The 22,425-nt window shown below is 48.1% G+C and overlaps 1 protein-coding gene across 1 annotated transcript; it reads right to left on the reverse strand.

Moving 5' to 3' along the window:
- Window positions 1–1,902: 1,902 nt before the first annotated feature.
- tmem130 (transmembrane protein 130) lies at window positions 1,903–21,982 on the reverse strand. Its single transcript, XM_078239833.1, has 8 exons — window positions 21,869–21,982; window positions 21,250–21,561; window positions 20,064–20,235; window positions 18,759–18,901; window positions 17,198–17,282; window positions 13,380–13,585; window positions 7,594–7,706; window positions 1,903–2,692 (listed from the first exon to the last, which is right to left on the reverse strand). Exons 1-8 carry the CDS (start codon window positions 21,915–21,917, stop codon window positions 2,471–2,473), a joined length of 1,302 nt encoding a protein of 433 aa, XP_078095959.1. The 5' UTR covers window positions 21,918–21,982; the 3' UTR covers window positions 1,903–2,470.
- Window positions 21,983–22,425: the final 443 nt, after the last annotated feature.

Below are 22,425 nucleotides of genomic sequence, written 5' to 3' on the forward strand. Positions count from 1 at the left end.
TCCTTCCATCACTGAAGGAGTTCCTGGGGAGGGACGTGCTGCTATCTCTCTCGTAGCTCGACAGGAATCATTCCACCCGGGAGAGGTAGGGGAAGAGGATGGGTCTGGGATCGACCTATGCCAGTAGCTGGAAACCATGATGTGGCGATGCTGGCATTGGACTGGGGTGGGCACAGTAACAAGTCTCAATACCAGGCTAAAGTCCAACAGGTTCATTGGTATCACGAGCACTCCGAAAGCTCATGATACCAAATAAACCTCTTGGAGTTTAACCTGGTGGTTGTGAGACCTCTTACAGTAGTTGGAAAGACACAGTTAGCATATCTCCAGCTGCTTTCCCTGCAGAGAGTTCATTGGGTTCAGTGTGAAAACCAGGAGAGCAGCTTCACTACCAGCCCATAGACCAAATTCACACCAAAAATCATCTTAAGAAAATTACCAGCAATGGCCCGACCCAGACCTGATGGCCCGAATGGCCTCCTCCTCTGCTGCATCATGCTAAAAATCAGTTGGGAACAAATCAGGAATGGGGGCTGAAATATCAAAACTAAAGGACAAAAAGAACAAGGGTGCATTGGAGTCAACTGACAACAACAACAACTGGGGAGGAAATTGAAAGCTTGCATTTATATAGCACCTTTCATGGACACTTCAAGGGCAATGGAGTACATTTTGAAAGGAAGAACGACTTGCATCTAAATCACAATTTTCATGACCAATGGATGTCCCGAGGTGCTTTACGGCCAATTAATTTACTTTTCTGAAACGTCGCCATTGGTATAATGTGGGACACTCAGCAGCCAATTTGCGCAAAGCAAGCTCCCACAAACAGAATGTGACAATGACCAATCATCTGTTACTTTTTTTCCTCCAGATGTTAGTAGGACAGTAAATATTGGCCAGGGAACCCCGCCAGCCTCCCAGCAACCCCCCCCCATGCAAGCCCCCTTCCCCCCGCCCCCCCCCCCCCCACCCCCCAAACCACACACACACACCACTCCCGGGCCTACTTTGAAATGCCGGCTGGGATTCCTTACACCCACCCGGACAGCAGGGGGGACCTCGGTTTAGTGCCTCATCCCAAAAAGGGTGTCCTCCAAAAGTGCAGCCTGCCCTCAGGCCAGGGACCAAAGGTCCAGCCCCATTTTTTGAACCCACAAGCTTCTGACCCAGAGGTAAATGAGACACAGCTGATCCTGGACTTGAAACACGAGTGAATAATGTTCCCCAGTCTTTAGCACCCTCGGAATCTCACTGAACTGTAAAGAAGCACTGAGGAAAAACAGCAATGCTTCTGCTTTCCATGAGACATAGAATTATAATGAATGGCTTCATAAACATGGCAAGGTTTTGTGTCAGTGTGTTTTTTTTAGTCATTCATCAGACATGGTTGTCACTGGCCGGCCAGCATTCATTGCCCATCCCTAGTTGCCTGAGGGCAATTAAGAGTCAACTACATTGCTGTGGCTCTAGAGTCACATGTAGGCCAGACCAGGTAAGGACAGCAGATTTCACAATCATAGGATCCTACAGTGCAGAAGGAGGCCATTCAGCCCCTCGAGTCTGCACCGACCATAATCCCACCCAGACCCTATCCCCATAACCCCATGCATTTACCCTGCTAATCCTTTTGACACTAAGGGGCAATTTACCAATCCACCTTCCCACACATATTTGGACTGTGGGAGGAAACCGGAGCACCCGGAGGAAACCCACGCAGACACGGGGAGAACGTGCAAACTCCAGACAGACAGTGACCCAAGCCAGGAATTGAACCCGGGTCCCTGCTGCTGCGAGGCAGCACTGTGCCACCGTGCTGCCCTTTAGTGAATCAGATGAGTTTTTCTGACAATCGACAATGGTTTTTGGGAGAATTCCGGCCTTGGTTTGCACACAGAGATTCAAACAAAAACACAACAGGTTTTATTGAAGAGCTGCTCTCTGCACGGGTCTCATGTACAAAACTAAGGGTAAAACGGCAGCCTGAGCTCACGCTCTAATGACATCACCATCAAATCATGTGATCAGCTCTTAAAGCAACCTGCAACCCTTTTAAATACATAGCAAGTACGCGTCCCCGTTAACTCTGCAGCCAATTACACATTACTGAGGCGCAGTCACGGTTGTTAATGTATAAAACATGGTAGCCATTATTGTGAGCAGCAAGCTCCCACAGATTATCTGTTTTTTTTTCAGCTGATGCTGGGTTGAGGGATAAATATTGTGGAGGACATCAGGAGAACTCCACTGCCCTTCTTTGAAAATAGCGCCTCTCCGCCTGAGAGGCCAGATGGGGCTTTGGTTTAAAGTCTCATTTGAGAGGGGGTCCCTCGAGCAGTTCAGCGCTCCCTCAGTACTGCACTGGAGTGGAGGGAACAACCCCCTCCCCCCACCCCACCCCCGATCAGTTGTATAATCCATGCCTGCTCTTTGATAAGAGACCATTCAGCAAAATGAAGCAAGGCCACCTTCACAGCGGGCTGGAGGCATGCATCTTGGGCCTTCGGGTGTAATCCTGGAGCTGGCTGTGACTGAAGCTCAGGAGTGAATGGACCTCTCTTCCACTGAGGCTGCGTGAGGTGTTCTCCAGACGGCCGCAGGGGATGCAGCAAACCTGAACGTTCCTCCGTGAGGGAACCCAAACATCCTTCATCGACTTGTCCGATGACGGGGAGAAATCAAAATCTGCCACCTTGAAAACAAAAGAAAGAACAAAGCGAGCGGCAGTCAGAAATCTTGCTTTCGGACACAAAACCAAACACCTAAATTAGAAAGCTCTTTCAAAGAGCTGGCACCAGTATGAAGGCCGAATGGCCTCCCTGTGTGGCAGTGGGATTTTCTGATTCAATCACTAAGGGCCTCGAATCCACTGTGCATTGTGTGTGCTGCACTGCCATCATGTGGCATAATCAAGAAACTACAGAGCACAATTTGAAGAAGTTAAATTTATTTATTAATGTCACAAGTCGGCTTACATTAACGCTGCAATGAAGTTACTGTGAAAATCTCCTAGTCGCCACACTCTGTGGCACTTGTTCGGGTACACGGAGGGAGGATTTAGCATGGCCCATGCACCTGACTTCACAATGTGATGATGTGGAGATGCCGGCGTTGGACTGGGGTAAGCACAGTAAGAAGTCTCACAACACCAGGTTAAAGAGATGTGTATTGTCTCCAGACAGAACAGCTAGTGAGATGCTTGTGAGGGGCTTGTAGAATCTCACTAGCTGTTCTGTCTGGAGACAATACACATCTCTTTAACCTGTGTTGAATGCTCCCTCCACCCACATTATCTGTACCTTTAAGACCTGGCTGGCTGTAGAGATTTGCAGTCTAATCAGTATTCTGTAACTTGATTCCTGTGTCTGTGCACTGTTGGAGCAGATATCCACTCCATCTGACGAAGGAGCTGTGCTCCGAAAGCTTATGGTATTTGCTACCAAATAAACCTGTTGGACTTTAACCTGGTGTTGTGAGACTTCCTACTTCACAATGTGAGGCAGTGCCCCCCACGTTTCCGCCCCCGGGATCAATTTTGACATCAGAACATTGGTGTGAGCCCAGATTGAGAGCGGCGAGGGAGGAGACTTTGAGTGCTGTGGGATGGGGTGGTTGTGAGCGCAGGAGGCATGTGGGGGAGGAGGGGGGGGTGTAGAGTAGTGAGGGCAATGGGGGGTGGAACTGAGAGAGTGGTGGGGGGGCAGTTGAGGGGATAGAACTGTCAGAGTGGCAGTGGGCGTCAAACTGTGAGCATGGTGGGGTGGAGGGGCCGGGTGCAGTGGGTCTGTGGGAGCAGCAGCGGTCGCGCGGGGGGGCAGGGGGTCTGTGGGAGCGGCAGCGGTTGGGGGAGGGGCTGCAGAGGGTCTGTGGGAGCGGCAGCCGTTGGCAGGGGGGAGGGGGGTGGGTGCAGTGGGTCTGTGGGAGCGGCAGCGGTTGGGGGAGGGGCTGCAGAGGGTCTGTGGGAGCAGCAGTGGTCGGGGGAGGGGCCAGGTGCAGTGGGCCTGTGGGAGCGGCAGCGGTCGCGCGGGGGGCAGGGGGTTTGTGGGAGCGGCAGCGGTCGCGCGGGGGGGGGTTTGTGGGAGCGGCAGCGGTCGCGCGGGGGGCAGGGGTTCTATGGGAGCGGCAGCGGGGGGGGGAGCTGCAGAGGGTCTGTGAGAGTGGCAGCGGTCGGGGGGGGTGGGGGGTCTGTGGGAGCGGCAGCGGTTGGCAGGGGGGAGGGGGGGCTGCAGTGGGGGGTCTGTGGGAGCGGCAGCGGTCGCGCAGGGGGCAGGGAGTCTATGGGAGCGGCAGTGGTGGGGAGGGGGGGCTGCAGAGGGTCTGTGAGAGTGGCAGCGGTCGGGGGGGTGGGGGGTCTGTGGGAGCGGCAGCGGTTGGCAGGGGGGAGGGGGGGGTTGCAGTGGGGGGTCTGCGGGAGAGGTGGTTGTCGGGCTGTGGTTTGTGGTTAGAAAGCTGCCGACAGTGTTTTCTCTCCCCTGACATTGAGCAGGTTCTATTGGTTGCAGTGACAGGGTCTCAGAGCCCATTTCATGAGACCTCGGCCCACTGGACCGCGCCAGGAGAAAAAAACAACATCACGCCAATACCAGGGTGAGCACTCCCACAGAGGCCATTGTTGCCTCGAAGCCGAGGGAGCTTCCGACCCCAAAGACTCGGTCCATGACCTCACTGGAGGTCACAACTCGCAGTTTGGGAACCCTTGATATAAGAGCAGGATTAGGCCTTTGATCCAGCCCTACCGTTCCGTCACATCAAAACCTCAGCTTCAACTTCAACCCCCACCACCCTGCACATATCCCTCTCGATTCCCTCCATGTCCAAAACTCGAAAGACCTCGGTCTTAAATAAACTCGACAAGTGACAGCTCTCTGGGATAAAGAACCCCCAAAAATTCACAAACTCTGAGTGACAAGATTTCTCCTCATCTCAATCCAAATGGGTTTCCTCCGGGTGCTCCAGTTTCCTCCCACAGTCCGAAAGACGTGCTGGTTAGGGTGCATTGGCCATGCTAAATTCTCCCTCAGTGTACCCGAACAGGCGCTGGAGTGTGGCGACTGGGGGATTTTCTCAGTAACTTCATTGCAATGTTAATGTAAGCCTACTTGTGTCACTAATAAATAAACTTTAAATATCCAACCCCTTATTCTGATACTGACTCCTGTGCTGTGGATTCTCGAGCCAGGGGAAACATTGATCCAGCACCCTGCCAAGACCCTTTCAGAGTTTGATATGTTCCCATTCCACCAATTCTCATTCTTCAAGACTCCAGGGAGTAAAGGCCTACTCTACTCCATCTCTCCTCCTACGACAATCCCTTCATTGCAGGAACTAATCCAGTGAACTGTTGATGCATTGCCTCCAGGGTAAGTACATCTTTCCTTAGGTAAAGAGACCATAACGGTACAATCGCTGACCTTGGAACATCTGAAAACACTTTACACCCAATGAAGTGTGTTGAGATAAGATCACAGTTATACCGTAGGAAACGCAGCAGTCAGCTTCGCGCACAGCAAGCTCCCGCATACCACATGACCAGACGTTGGTAGAGGAATAAAGGTTGGCCAAGACACAGGGAAGAATTCCCTGGTCTTCCATAAAATTGTGGCCACAGAATCTTTTCTATCCTCCTGAGTGGGCAGGCGAGGTCTCAGTTTAACAAAAGGTGGCACCTCTGGCAATGCAGCACTCTCTCAGCACTGACCCTACAACAGTGCAGCACGCCCTCAGCACTAATCTTCTGATAATGCAACACTGCCTGAGTACTGACCCTTGAACAGTGCAGCACTCCCTCAGCACTGACCCTTGAACAAGTGCAGCACTCCCTCAGCACTGACCTACTGACAGTGCAGCACTCCCTCAGCACTGACCTACCGACAGTGCAGCACTCCCTCAGCACTGACCTACTGACAGTGCAGCATTCCCTCAGCACTGACCCTTGAACAAGTGCAGCACTCCCTCAGCACTGACCTACTGACAGTGCAGCACTCCCTCAGCACTGACCTACTGACAGTGCAGCATTCCCTCAGCACTGACCCTTGAACAAGTGCAGCACTCCCTCAGCACTGACCTACTGACAGTGCAGCACTCCTCAGTACTGTCCCTCTGACAGTGCAGCACTCCCTCAGTACTGACCCTCTGACAGTGCAGCACTCCCTCAGCACCGACCTACTGACAGTGCAGCACTCCCTCAGCACTGACCCTCAGACAGTGCAATGCTCCCTCAGTACTGACCCTACAACAGTGCGGCACTCCCTCAGCACTGACCATCTGACAGTGTCATCACCGTACATGTGAAACCTGCCATGGTTTTTTTGGGTGATGTTGCTAAGAGGCAGCATATAGACAAGGAATAGGAAGTAAACACTTTGTTCTTGTTTTTTCTTATTTGCAGGATGTTGGCGTCGCTGGCTGGCCAGCAACTATTGCCCATCCCCAATTACCTTTCAGAAGGTGGTGGTGAGCTGCCTTCTTGAATCGCTGCAGTCCCCGAGGTGTAGGCACGCCTACAGCGCTGTTAGGGAGGGAATTCCAGGATTTTGACCCAGCGACAGTGTAGGAGCAGCAATATATTTCCAAGTCAGAATGGTGAGTGACTTGGAGGGGAACTTCCAGGTGGTGGTGTTCCCAGGTATCTGCTGTCCTTCTGGATGGTAGTGGTTGTGGGTTTGGAAGGCGTTGCCTAAGGAGCCTTGGTGAATTCCTGCAGTGCATCTTGTAGATGGTAGGAGACTGCCACTGTTTGTCAGTGGTGGAGGAATTGAATGGTTGTGGAAGGATTAGCGAGCAAGCAAAGTGAGTCATAGACTCATACAGGTTTATAGCATGGAAACAGGCCCTTCGGCCCAACTTGTCCATGCCACCCTTTTCTTAAAATCCCTAAGCTAGTCCCAATTGCCCGCATTGGCCCATAACCCTCTATACCCATCGTACCCATGTAACTGTCTAAATGCTTTTTAAAAGACAAAATTGTACCCGCCTCTACTACTAACTCTGGCAGCTTGTTCCAGACACTCATCACCCTCTGAAAAAACTGCCCCTCTGGATACTTTTGTATCTCTCCCCTTTCACCTGAAGCCTATGCCCTCTAGTTTTAGACTCCCCTACCTTTGGGAAAAGATATTGACGATCGAGCTGATCTATGCCCCTCATTATTTTATAGACCTCTATAAGATCACCCCTCAGCCTCTCTTTATAACTCAAACCATCAAGTCCCAGTAGCATTCTAGTAAATCTCTTTTGCACTCTTTCTAGTTTAATAATATCCTTTCTATGATAGGGTGACCAGAACTGTACACAGTATTCCAAGTGTGGCCTTACCAATGTCTTGTACAACTTCAACAAGACAATCCAACTACTGTATTCAATGTTCAATGTTCTGACCAATGACATGTACATCAAAGTGTACAGTAAGTGATTTGATTTATCCTGGATTTAACACACCAGGAAGTTATTTGCCTGATGCGAGTGGAGGTGACATTAAGACCATTGAAAATCTCCGGCCTTGAATGGATGAAGTCCAGGTATGAAATAATTTTCCCACTCTTGTCGCTTTGAGTCCCTGATATGAAACGGTATCAGAAAAGGTTTAAATTTTACCTCAACCGCATCCTTCTGGGCTCTGCTCTTTCTCATGACGATGGAGAGGGTGAAGAGGAGAATGGCAGTGAACAGGGTAACACACGGTACAATAAACCAAATTGGATGGGTACCTGTAGAGAAGATGAAGGGAGAGGAGGTTAAGAGACGTTTCTTTATGCTACCCCAATGAGCGATTGGTACATGTAACCATTCCTCTCTGTAACCACCCCTACCTCAATCAACTGGGGGCTGGGGTTGAACCTGGGACTTTGAGTAACGATGTGGAGATGCCGGCGTTGGACTGGGGTAAACACAGTAAGAAGTTTAACAACACCAGGTTAAAGTCCAACAGGTTTATTTGGTAGCAAAAGCCACACAAGCTTTCGGAGCTGCAAGCCCCTTCTTCAGGTGAGTGGGAATTCTGTTCACAAACAGAGCATATAAAGACACAAACTCAATTTACATGAATAATGGTTGGAATGCGAATACTTACAACTAATCAAGTCTTTAAGAAACAAAACAACGTGAGTGGAGAGAGCATCAAGACAGGCTAAAAAGATGTGTATTGTCTCCAGACAAGACAGCCAGTGAAACTCTGTGGGGGTTACAAATAGTGTGACATGAACCCAATATCCCGGTTGAGGCCGTCCTCGTGTGTGCGGAACTTGGCTATCAGTTTCTGCTCAGCGACTCTGCGCTGTCGTGTGTCGCGAAGGCCGCCTTGGAGAACGCTTACCCGAATATCAGAGGCCGAATGCCCGTGACCGCTGAAGTGCTCCCCAACAGGAAGAGAACAGTCTTGCCTGGTGATTGTCGAGCGGTGTTCATTCATCCGTTGTCGCAGCGTCTGCATAGTTTCCCCAATGTACTATGCCTTGGGACATCCTTTCTTGCAGCGTATCAGGTAGACAACGTTGGCCGAGTTGCAAGAGTATGTACCGTGTACCTGGTGGATGGTGTTCTCATGTGAGATGATGGCACGTCTTGCAGAGGTTGCTGTGGCAGGGTTGTGTGGTGTCATGGTCACTGTTCTCCTGAAGGCTGGGTAGTTTGCTGCGGACAATGGTCTGTTTGAGGTTGTGCGGTTGTTTGAAGGCAAGAAGTGGGGGTGTGGGGATGGCCTTGGCGAGATGTTCGTCTTCATCAATGACATGTTGAAGGCTCCGGAGGAGATGCCGTAGCTTCTCCACTCCGGGGAAGTACTGGACAACGAAGGGTACTCTGTCCACCGTGTCCCGTGTTTGTCTTCTGAGGAGGTCGGTGCGGTTTTTCGCTGTGGCGCGTTGGAACTGTTGATCAATGAGTCGAGCGCCATATCCTGTTCTTATGAGGGCATCTTTCAGCGTCTGGAGGTGTCTGTTGCGATCCTCCTCATCCGAGGAGACTACAGACAAGCCCTCCGGGGAGCACTTCAGCGGTCACGGGCATTCGGCCTCTGATATTCGGGTAAGCGTTCTCCAAGGCGGCCTTCGCAACACACGACGGCGCAGAGTCGCTGAGCAGAAACTGATAGCCAAGTTCCGCACACACGAGGACGGCCTCAACCGGGATATTGGGTTCATGTCACACTATTTGTAACCCCCACAGAGTTTCACTGGCTGTCTTGTCTGGAGACAATACACATCTTTTTAGCCTGTCTTGATGCTCTCTCCACTCACGTTGTTTTGTTTCTTAAAGACTTGATTAGTTGTAAGTATTCGCATTCCAACCATTATTCATGTAAATTGAGTTTGTGTCTTTATATGCTCTGTTTGTGAACAGAATTCCCACTCACCTGAAGAAGGGGCTTGCAGCTCCGAAAGCTTGTGTGGCTTTTGCTACCAAATAAACCTGTTGGACTTTAACCTGGTGTTGTTAAACTTCTTACTTTGAGTAACAGCAGGAGGTCCCTCAATCTGTCCACAAACTCCATTTAATTCCATATCTTTCAATACTCCCATCAAGCAAGAAGCAGCCAATCTTGACTTCAAATTTCACAACTGATCCTCAGTCTCAACAGCTGGTGAGGGAGAGCGCGTTCCGGATTTCTGTTACCCTTTGTGTAAAGAAGTGCCTCTGACATCACCCCTTGGTGATGCCATCTTGTGGCATAACCAAGAAATTACAGTGCACAATTTGAAAAACAGCTTTGACAAACACTTTGACTTAAGTTTAAAGTTTATTTATTAGTGTCACAAGGAGGCTTACATTAACACTGCAATGAAGTTACTATGAGAATCCCCTAGTCGCCGCACTCCAGCACCTGTTCGGGTACATTGAGGGAGAATTTATCATGGCCAATGCACCCTAACCCGCACGTCTTTCTGACTGAGGGAGGAAACCGGAGCAAACCCACGCAGACACGGGGAGAATGTGCAAACTCCACACAGACAGTGACCCAAGCCAGGAATTGAACCCTGGCCCCTGGCGCTGTGAGGCAGCAGTGCTAACCACGGTGCCCTCTCTACCGCCATGGTGAGTGGGAGAATCTAGATAAACTGCTAACTCTGGGCCAGCTAACAAAGCGGTCAAGTCCTTTGAGACGAGTTGAACTGCTGGTCCGATGGGCTGGATCGGCCAGACCTACTGGGAGTGTACAGGAGTCTGCTTCAGAGCGGGAGCAGGTCAGAGTCCATGAAGAAAAGCATCATCACCCTCACTTACAAGCGGAAGGGGGAGCGGGAGGAGATGAGAAATTGGTGACCAGTTTCACTGTTGAATATTGAGTATAAAATTCTGGTCATGATGATCGCCATTCGGCTCGAACCTGCTCTGGAGTTGGTGATCCACCCTGACCAGACCTGCGCTGTATCCGGCAGGAAGACCTCTGCTGGCCTTGTTCTACTCTGAGGTATGATTGTCTACGTGCAGGACAGGAGGATGAACACCAGCCACATTCGCCTGGTAAGAAGTTTAACAACACCAGCTTAAAGTCCAACAGGTTTATTTGGTAGCAAAAGCAAAATTACTGTTGGACTTTAACCTGGTGTTGTTAAACTTCTTACTGTGTTTACCCCAGTCCAACGCCGGCATCTCCACATCATGACATTCGCCTGGACCAGGAGAAGGCCTTTGACAGAATATAGCACTCTTAGATGATGGCCGTGCCCTCCAAAATGGGGTTTGGGGAGGGAATTGGATGCTAAAGGAATATAGAGTAGTGTGGGAAGGTGCAACTGATGCGGTAGATCAGCTGTGCTCTTATTGGATGGTGGAGAATGCTCGAAGGGCCTGACGGGCTACTCCAGCAACTTTCTCCCAGGCTCTGATGTGCTCAACCTTTTAATCATCTCAAATGCCTCAATTCGATCATCCTTTAATCTTCAATGCTCTTTTGCCAGACTCCTGTCACTTGATGCTGATGTGAAAGTGTGCAGCCTTCCTGCTGGGACTGCAGATGAGCAAAAGTGGAAGTGGTCAGGAATGCTGCATCATTGGACTCCTGTGACAGCAGCTCTCTGAGTGTGGCGATGGGAGCTAATCGGGGCAGGGGGAGGCGGGGGGTGGGAGGGGTGCGGGGGAGGGGGGGGTCACGGGTGAGGATGCTGATCTCTATCAGGTCCCACCAAGCAGCTGCTCCAGCTGTGTGTGGATTCTCAGCCCCTCTCCTTCCTTTTGTGGCTCTGTTAACAGCCAGAGAGAGAGTTTCAATTTATATTTATTTATTAGTGTCACAAGTAAGGCTTACATTAACACTGGAATGAAGTTACTGTGAAAACTCCCCAGTCGCCGCACTCTGGTGCCTGTTCGGGTACATGGAGGGAGAATTTAGCACGGCCAATCCACCTAACCAGCACGTCTTTCGGACTGTGGGAGGAAACCGGAGGACCCGGAGGGAACCCACGCAGATATGGGGAGAATGTACAGACTCCATACAGACAGCGACCCAAGCCGGGAATTGAATCTAGGTCCCTGGTGCTGAGAGGCAGCACCGCTAACCACTGTGGCACCATGCGCACGGTAGCACAGTGGTTAGCACTGCTGCTTCACAGCTCCAGGGACCTGGGTTCGATTCCCGGCTTGGGTCACTGTCTGTATGGAGTCTGTACATTCTCCTCGTGTCTGCGTGGGTTTCCTCCGGGTGCTCTGGTTTCCTCCCACAGTCCAAAGATGTGCGGGTTAGGTGGATTGGCCATGCTAAAAAATTGCCCCTTCGTGTCCTGGGATGTGTAGATTAGAGGGATTAGTGGGTAAAATATGTAGGGATATGGGGGTAGGGCCTGAGTGGGATTGTGGTCGGTGCAGACTTGATGGGCCGAATGGCCTCTTTCTGTACGGTAGGGTTTCTATGATGATTTCTATGATTTCTATGCTGCCCCGAAAGTAAAGTTTATTTATTTGTCACAAGTAATGCTTACATTAACACTGGAATGAAGTTACTGTGAAAATCCCCCAGTCGCCACACTCTGGTGTCTGTTCGGGTAACACTGAGGGAGAATTTAGCACGGCCAATCCAGCACGTCTTTCAGAGGAGCCAAAGAAGACTGACGGAGTGACATTAAATGGAACTGAAGAGCAAACCTCACATCTCAGACCCATTCTCCCATCCACGATGCTGGAGACAGAGACAGGAAACTGGTTTGTTCCTGCATGGTCCATTGATCGTAGGAATAAAAAGACTGCACATTTATTAGCATTTTCACAATCACTGGATGTCTCAAAGCTTTGCAGCCAATGAGGTACATTTTGAAGTGCAGCGACTGTTGTCGTGTAGGAAGCAAGCTCCTGCAGGTAATCTACATCTGTGATGGCGATTGAAGGATAAATATTGGCTGGGACACTGGGGGGAACTCCCCCGCTCTTCTTCAAAATAGTGCCAAGGGATCTTTTACATCAACCCGAGCAGGCACATGAGGGTGTCTGTTTATCATCTCATCCAAAGACAAAGCAGCACTCCCTAAGTACTGCACTGAGGTTTCAGCTTTGGCCAACATCATAACTGAAAAATCAATTGGCCACTTGGTACTAATCCCTGTCGATCGCAGACAATTCTAATGTGCAAATAGCTTAATGGGAATGTAATTCTTTGATTGTAATGATAAAGGTTAAACGTGATAGTTTAAAGTTTATTTATTAGTGTCACAAGTAGGCTTACATTAACACTGCAATGAAGTTACTGTGAAAATCCCCTAGTCGCCACACTCCGACATCTGTTTGGGTACACTGAGGGAAAACTTAGCACGGCCAATCCACCTGGATTGTGGGAGGAAACCGGAGCACCCGGAGGAAACCCATGAAGAAACGGGGAGAATGTATAGACTCTGCACAGACAGTGACCCAAGCCGGGATTGAACCCAGGTCCCTGGCTTTGTGAGGCATTAGTTCTAACCACTGTGCTGCCCCACCTCTATAGAGGATCTATACATGGAGATTAAATTGATAGGGTCCAACTTAATCGATCTGGTCTGTTGTAAGAGATTAAACAGTTAGAATAGGATCCATGTTAGAGCAGTGTGCTTGTTGGATGGAACGTTCCTCATTCCATTGCACAAATGTAAGTGGTGAAATAAATACACTTCTTCAAATTCTAACAATGCTTGGCATTGAGAATACCCCCCCCCCCCCCCCCCCACCCCTACCCCACCTCCCCACCCCCCCAGCCCCAGCTCCATTACTTGGGAAGAAATGTACCACGCCGGTTCATTGAATCATAGAAGCCGGGAATCGAACCCGGGTCCCTGGCACCATGAGGCAGCGGTACTAACCAGCGTGCCACCCTGCAGTGTCAAAACCCTTCCCGTCATTTCCCCCTTCACAAGCTCCTGGTTTCTCCACCCCACAGCTCTCCGTGCACAATCGGTCTCGGTCGAGTGCTCAGGGCTTACCGTTTTGCCAGGTGGTTATTTTGTAGCATGCCTGCAGGTCGCTGACACTATTCTCAGCCCTCACGTTGAAGGTGTACGGTCCCAGCTCAGTGAAGGTGTGGCTCAGGTTGGCGACTGTTGACCTGAGCAACTCTATTGGGTGGCATCCTTGACCAATGACGGGGACGCAGCTGCGAGAAATGAGCCAGCAGATCTGCAGAGGGGGGCTGGGGAAGAAGGATACAAATAAGAGACATTTGCTTAACAGCACAGAGTCTGAACACTGAGAAACCTGTTACAGAATGCCATTTTGAGTACAGATTGGTTTTATAAGCGTTCACTGGTGTCCTGTTGAGGGTTCTGAACATGTGCAGGTTTGCCAGGCTTCTCAGGCTGCGAGCAGGACCTGTTTTACTAGTGCTCCTGTTCTCATAGGATTTCACTGTTCTGCTGAGTTACTGTTAAACTTTGTTATTTTATTATATAAAGATCCTTCTTTTAAACAATCCATTCGACGACCTTATTTATTGTCTCAAGTTACTGCATCTTTCTGGTGACAAGGAGAATCATAGAATCGCTACAGCACAGAAGGAGGCCATTCAGTCCATTGAGCTTGCAGCGACAACAATTCCACCCAGGACCTATCCCCTTAACCCCATATATTTACCCTGCAAATCTCCCTGACACTAAGGGACAATTTAACATGGCCAATCAACTTAAACCACACATCTTTGGAGTGTGGGAGGAAACAGGAGCACCCGGAGGAAACCCACGCAGACACGAGGAGAACGTGCAGGCTCTACACAGACAGTCACCCGAGGCCGGAATTGAACCTGGATCCCTGGTGCTGTGAGGCAGCAATGCTAACCACTCTGCTGCCCTTAGATGGATTAGCCATGCTAAATGTTTGGGGTTATCGGGATAGGGTGGGGAGAGGGCCTGTGTAAAATACTCTATTAGAGAGTCAGTGCAGAGTCAATGGGCCAAATGGCCTCCTTACGCACTGTAGGAATTCTACGATTATTTCAGAGCAGTTTTAAAAGGTATGCTCAGAGATAGATTAGTTTGTGCCATTAGCGAGGACAGCATTCAGCATCGGTTGTTCAGGGAAGCCTCACTGACTTTTAAGAAGGCTCCAGAAATCTCTCAGGGTGTGTGTTACGACACAGAGGTTAATCCCCTTTACCTCACATCTGCTTAATTATTTGGGAAGGTATTAACTGTTCTTAATTAATGTTTGGAGGTTCATTAACATAAAGGCCCGACGCTTGCTTTAAGTGAAGAATCAACAAGATATTTCATTTAAATAATCAGGAACTTTAACTAAACAACTTACACATTAACTCAGGTACAATTCGACTAAAATGCTGTTCGGATAACACAAGGAATATTCATTACTCAAAGCAGAAATAACGGAATTCGAGTAACTCTCAAAGAAATGATGCAACCAGACTTGATGGAATTTGGAAGCTTTCTGGAGTTCTTCTATAGTTGTCTGTTGTCGGTAAGTGCTGCTGGAGTCTTTACCTTTCACTGGTTAGACCTATCTGAAACTGGCAGAGTTAAGAATTAACTGCTCCAGCTAATCTAACTGCCCTTCGCTGCCTTTAACTGTTTCAGTTAAAGGTCTGGCCCTGCTTCTGGTTCAACTCCCCGCAAGTTGCATTCCTCTTTTATAGTCCTTATGACCTATTAACATTCCTGCACTCGGATTGGCTTGAGATTGGCAACAATAGTAAATTCAAATTTGATAGGTCTTAATCATTGAGGGTTTTCTCTAAACCCATTGGCTGTTAGCTGTGTGTCTTCTTTAAGCTCATAGGCTAACACAAATGTAAAAACCTGCAAAGCCAGTTACCAAGGCAACCCTGGTGCTTTTGGTCTGAAACAAATGTTGCCATTTGTGTACTCTGTATACCTGCATTTTAAACATTTCAGCATTGAACACAAAACAGCTTTTTAAAGGGACCACGTTTGTTTCTTTTCTCTCTAATAGCTTTTACAATTCTTTTACATCTTTCTAAATATTCTTTACATCTTTACAAACTCAACTTCACAACACATGGAAATAGCTGTCAGCAATGTTAAAGCTATTCAGTAGCTAATGTTGATGCCCAGGAAGAGGCTCTACACCAAGCACAGAAAGAAGCTGTAAGCAGAGAGGTGAAAGCAGTGGAGTGTTTAGGTGTGGAGGGCCACTCTATGCGAATCATTGCAAATTTATGGGCGCTGTGCGTCACTGAAGCAACAAGAGGGGGCATTTAGCAGAGAAATGCAGAGGCGCAAAAGGCAAGACAAAGGCTGAGCAAGAACATTTAAATTAGAGGAAGCCGCAAGCAGCTACATCCTATATGAAAAGCTCGGAGCAGGCAGAGGAACGTACTTACATGTTTAATGTTAATGAAGTGCGTATTTATACTATGGTGGAGGTGGATGGAAAGCAAATCGAGATGGAAGTGGACACAGAAGCCTGTACATCCGTAATTAATAAAAAGACCTATAAGTCAACGTGAGACTCTAGCCGAGTGCCAGGCCTTACTCTGACAGAGATTAATCTTCAGACATACACCGAAGAGTTCATATCTTTGGAGGGCTTTTCAGTCTGTAAGAGAACGTCCTGCAAACGAGACCTGTTTTACTAGTGCTCCTGTTTTCATAGTTATTACAGTTATTACCGTTCTGCTGAGTTACTGTTATTGTTAAACTTGGTTAGTTTATTATGTGAAGGAGATCCTTCTTTTAAACGATGTATTCGACTGCCTTTATTGTGGTGTCAAGTTACCACAGTACCTATAACTATCTAATACATTAACTATCCAGAGAATCCCAGTGAGTGGTTAGAATGTGAAACCTGCTATTACAAGGAGTAATTGACACAAATAACTTATATTAATTTAAGGAGAGGCGAGATAAGCATATGGGGGAGGCGATGGCCTAGTGGTATTATCACTAGACCATTAATCCAGAAACTCAGCTAATGTTCTGGGGAACCGGGTTCGAATCCCTCCATGGTGGAATTTGAATTCAATGAAAAATATCTGGAATTAAGAATCTACTGATGGCCATGGAACCATTGTCGATTGTCGGAAAAATCCATTTGGTTCACTAATGTCCTTTAGGAAAGGAAATCCGCTGTCCTTACCTGGTCTGGCCTACATGTGACTCCAGAGCCACAGCAATGTGTTTGACTCTCAACAGCCCTCCAACGGCAACTAGGGATGGACAATAAATGTTGGCCCAGCCAGCGAGGCCCACGTTCCACGAGTTAATAAATCAAAGGATGAGATGGAAAGGACTGGAGGTTCATGTGGAGTATAGTCACGGGCGGGAATTGCTGGCCTGTGTCTGTGCTGTAAATGCTATGTCATGTCCCGTCTACAAAACCTTAATTCCCGTTGTCAACTTTTTCATTACGATTTTTATTTGCAATGTAGCCATAAATGATATAAATAATTAGTGGGCGGGATTCACTGCGCATCCCGCCACGTGTTTCACTGCGGCGGAAGGTGGCCCACCATTGACCGGCGGCGAGATCTTCTGGTCCCACCAATGGGGTTTCCAGGAACGTTCCGGGTCTCCCATAAAATTCCGGCCAGTATATTTGACCCAGCGACAAGTGAAGAGATGATGATGTATTTCCAAGCCAGGACGCTGTGTGACTTAGAGGGGAACTTGCAGGTGGTGGTGTTCCCAGGTACGTGTAACATGTGTTCAGAAATGGTTGGACTGCTTGTCCAAAATCACTGGTGAAAAAACTATGTAGTAAAAGCAGAATTTGATTTATTCCGACACCTTGCAGCCCTGAAGGTCAGGAGAGATCGGCTGGCAAATTCTCTTACCTGCCATTGACATACACGTAAAAGTCCATTCTGTGGTCTGCCTGGGTGTCTTCTACGCTCTTGACTTCAATCTTTTTGATGGTATCTGGAATGAGTCAGATTTGTAGAGAATGTGTAATACCATTACTTCATCGTCATGCTTATTAGGGAATGATTATTTCACAACTCTGGTCATGGGAGGGCATAGAACTTTCCTTGTTTTGAGTCACCCCAAACAGAGGATCACAAGGTTAGCACTGACTGGTTTGACCACAGAATCATGCAGCGCAGAAGAGGCCCTTTGGCCCATCGGGTCTGCACCGACACATTAGAAACACCTGAACTCCCACCTATTCCCATCTGCCAGCACTTGGCCTGTAGCCCTGAATGTTATGATGTGCCAAGTGCTCATCATGACAATCACATCATTAACACTTTTTAAAGGATGTGAGGCATCCCGCCTCTACCACTCTCCCAGGCAGCGCATTCCAGACCGTCACCACCCTCTGCGTAAAAAAGTTTTTCCTCACATCCCCCCTAAACTTCCTGCTCCTCACCTTGAACCTATGTCCCCTCATCACTGACCCTTCAACAGAGGGGAATAGTTGCTCCTTATCCACTCTGTCCATGTCTCTCATAATCTTGTACATCTCGATCAGGTCGCCCTCAGTCTTCTCTGCTCCAATGAAAACAACCCAAGCCTATCCAACCTCTCTTCATAACTTTAGTGTCCTATCCCAGGCAGCATCCTGGTGAATCTCCTCTGCACCCCCTCCAGCGAAGAGATACTGTAAAGTGTGTTCACTTACTGCCTTGGTGCTGTTCACACGAATGGCAGAATTTTTGTTTGCCTGTGGAGAGGTAGAAGGTGGGGGGGTGGGGGGGGGGGGGGGGGGGGACTAGAGAGAGATGGACCTGCAACTTCCTGCGACCCCTCAGCATGCCAATTTCTCGCCAGGATCCTGGATCTCTGGTCCATTTTTGTTCAGGCAGGATTGGGGCAGTGATGACTACTGGCCCCGCAAGCAATGGGTTGCACATTGGACCAATTCGAGGGCCACTTAAGGTCACCCAACAGGCAGTAATCAATTTTCCAGTTGGCGTTCAGGCCCTTGCTGAGGCCAAATTAAGGCCAAGAAATTTAGGCAGATTCCTGGCAGCAGAACGATGATGGTAGGCGGGTGCGGCACTCCATCCAGCTTTTGGACCACTGCCCCCACCCCCCCCAATCCCCCTACACACCCACAATACCCTTGGGCCGTGGCCGTGGTTGTGCAGTGGGGCTGTGGCCTCTGAATTTGAGAAATTACCACAGCAGTTTAAGACGGACGTGCTGTCTCTCATCCTACCTACATTAGCAGCATCCCACCTCTGACAGTGGGACTGCTGTTTCTAAGTGTAGAAGGGTCAACAGGAGCCCCTTGAGCCGTAATTGGATGGACAGCACTCACCATGGTTACCAATTGGCCTTTTTGTTAAAGGCATCATCGCGCTGGGTCAGGACCTGGAAATGGTCCCAACTCCAGATAGAAAATTCAGCACAGACAGTCCAGCAGAACATTATAAATAAATGCAACATTACCTAGAAGTTTCAGTGAAGCGCCATAAACTCCAGTCTTTTGTTGAGAGTGATTGAGATATGCAACAACATCAACGTGCATCTGGTAAATCCCTGGTGTTGGATAGACATGAAGAGTGCACGATTTATTTGTGACCATTCGCTCCCTGTATGCAGCCACAAGAAAGCAATTGTAAATGTTCCACCTCAAAAGTTATTTTTTTGAAACTCAACAATCAATTTAGAATCTTGCAGGAGGCCATTCTGCCTATCATATCTGCGCTGGCCTTTTGAGATGCGGAACAACACCAACAGTGTGGGTTCAATCCCCATACCAGCTGTGTGGTTCACTGTCTCCTTATGTTACCTTTCTCTAATGCTATGCAATGGGGCCCCTCATACATACAGCACGGTGGCACAGTGGTTAACCCTGCTGCCTCACAGCTCCAGGGACTTAGGTTCAATTCCTGGCTTGGGTCACTGTCTGTGTGGAGTTTGCACATTCTCCCCATGTCTGAGTGGGTTTGCTCCGGGTGCTCCGGTTGCCTCCCACAGTTCAGAAATGTGCAGGTTAGGTTGATTGGCCATGCTAAATTGCCCCTTAGTGTCCTGGGATGCGTATGTTAGAGGGATTGACAGGGTAAATATGTGGAGTTTCGGGGATAGGGCCTGGGTGGGATTGCGGTCAGTGCAGACTCGATGGGCCGAATGGCCTTCTTCTGCACTGTAGAGATTCTAGGATTCTATGATTCAATTGTTTCTGTCTAATGGAGAGTGATGCCTGGACCTGAATAACCTGGTTTCAATTAGTCCACTCCCCCTGCCCTTTCCCCATAGCCTTGTTAATTTATCATTTTCATGTATTTATCCAAATCCCTTTCAAACTTTACTATTGAATCTGTTTCCAACACCTTTCTGGCTGCATATCCCAGAACACGACAACTCACTGGGTAAAATATTTCTCTTTATCTATTCTTAAATTCAATAGGGAGGCTGAAAGAAAGCTTCCCTTCTTGGGATATCTTTGTGACGCCTTTTATTATGACTGAGATGTGTGAGGCTGTATGAGGGGGTTAGTGTTGTACTCTGCGCATTACAAATTGCATTTGATCAACACATCCATCAGGTGAAAAATGGGATCCAGCACGATGATTTGAAATAAGCTAATGATTTCACCCAGTCCTTTTGCGCGCGCAGTCCCCAACAAGGGATTGTTTGGCCAAGGACGGATCTATAAATCCTCACGCAAACTTTCAGCTGTATAAAAATGATCTGATAATTAATTCATCGAAATGTGGATTACAGCAACATGAAGGGTCAAGAATTTACCCGTCACCAAACTGCCAGAAGTATTGGAATGTAGCAGTGTTGAAATAATCGCTTGGATCGTACAGAATGAATGAGATCTTTGTCGGGGTCTGGGTGGCCAGATCATATTCCTTGCTTGAGGAAGTAATACTGCCATTTGGTTGCAGCAATGAAAGAGTTCCGACAACAGAGTCTGTCCGGGGAAAGAGAAACAGCCACAAACGGCCAACAATGAATACACATAGTTATTAAAGATGATGTACTAATAACCTGGTATAATTACTTACTAAACAGCATTCACCAGTAACCAGGTCTTATTATAGTTATAGACCAATATTCACCAATAATTTGGTCTGAGTAGTTATTCAACAATATTCACTAATAACTTGGTACAATTATTGACCAATATTAAACTAACAACTTGGTCCAAGTTTGGTATTATCGCTAGACTATTAATCCAGAAACACAGCTGGGGATGTGTGTTCGAATCCCCCCATGGCAGATGGTGGAATTTGAATTCAATAAAATATATCTGGAATTAAGAATCTACTGATGACCATGATACCATTGTCGATTGTCGGAAAAACCCATCTGATGCACTAATGTCCTTTAGGGAAGGAAATGTGCCATCCTTACCCGGTCTGGCCGACATGTGACTCCAGAGCCACAGCAATGTGGCTGACTTTCAACTGCCCTCCAAGGGCCACTAGAGATGGTCAATAAATGCTGACCAGCCAGCGACGCCCATGTCCCACAAATGAATGAAAAAAATCATTATTTGTCAATATTCACCAATAACTTGGCCTGAATATAGTTACTGATCAATATTCATGGGTCCGAGTACAGTTATTCAACAATATTCACCAATAACTTGCTGTGAGAACAGTTATTGGCCAATATTAAACTAATAACTTGCTCCAAGTACAATATTCAACAACGTTCACCAATAGTGAAATAACACGTAGTTATTGAACAATATTCGCCGACAACCTGGTGTCATTAATGCTCACATTTTTTTCACTAATAACGGAATATAATCAATTAGTAATTAACAATGACAATCAACATGATGCAGCTAAAAACAGCTGTTAAAGCTGATCCAGAAATATTTGATCAGTCTTTTGAAATTTGTTGCAAATATATGTCAACCATTGAATGGGAGACAACAGTTTCCATTGCCAATGACAGCCACATGTTAGGCTCTTACCTGTTACAAGGAGTTTGGTGGAACCATGGGCGACTGTGGGGCACCAGGAACACTCCTTTCGGGTCACCCAGGCACGCAGGGCGTACAGCTTGGGGGTGAGGCTGTGGACGGTGATGGAGGATCCGAGTTCCTGCTCTGATCTCCGCAGGATGGAGAGTGGGCTCTCCAGGTACCAGTGGAAGGTGTACGGTGGCTGGAGAGGCTCCCGCCGGCTCCCAGCCCTGGGGACCAGTCTGGCCGCCACCCTCCCCTGGGCACCAGTGGTGACGGGACCATCGTTGCTCAGTACCAGGTCATACTGCCAGCACAAGCCTAAAGGTAAGGAAACAAAGGTCTGGCCATTCACAACAGAAACCAAGCTCCAATTAAATAAAAAACAACATTAAAAAACATCTCAACCTTGGGAATAAAATATAATTCATCCTCAAACTGAGTCCTTTGGGAGTGAGTTTGATTAACTGTGATGGGGATATAAATGGCTTTGAATTTGCTATTTTAAAAAGCAGTCGGCGACACTCCCAGATTGTTTCCTGTTTATTAAGTAATAAATCTGTCTCTCCTTTCCGAATTTATGATCTAAGGTCTTGGTGGTCTCCTCTCCCCCTTCCACCCCACTCACCTGATAACACTTGGGTGTGCACCAAGAACAGGAGCCGGAGAGAAGTCATGGTTGATGGAGTGAGTGTTTTCTACCTCTCTCTCTCTCTCTCTCTGTGTCAGTGAGAGTTTGAGATTCCCCACCCCTTCATCAGCACCAGCAAGCTGACTTTCTCTACACTTCCGAGTACGTCAGCCTGTCAGTCCAAACCACCTTGTGCCTCGAGAAAAGGAGAACCAAAAGCCAGCTAAGCTTGGGAAATGACTTTTCCTGGAGTTTCATTTCCTGGAGATACACAAGACCAATTCAGTGTCAATCACTTCCTACGTTTTACTGTTCTATTTTTTAACTTTCTGGTGACCATCAGTTTATCTATTTATTCAACTTTCTGAGACTGCCCTGCCTTGTCACAGCCCAGGTGAGTGCTGTTCAGCCTCCCCACCTTCCCACAAAACCCCCTCAGACCGCACCCTCCCCACCCCCATCCAAACTTCTGTCATCTCCAAACCAGACTACTCCGATCTCCTAAGATAAAAGCAAAATATTACAGATGCTGGAATCTGAAACAAAAACAGAAA

This window comes from Mustelus asterias, chromosome 23 (genome assembly GCF_964213995.1).
Source record: "Mustelus asterias chromosome 23, sMusAst1.hap1.1, whole genome shotgun sequence".
Taxonomy (NCBI): Eukaryota; Metazoa; Chordata; class Chondrichthyes; order Carcharhiniformes; family Triakidae; genus Mustelus; species Mustelus asterias.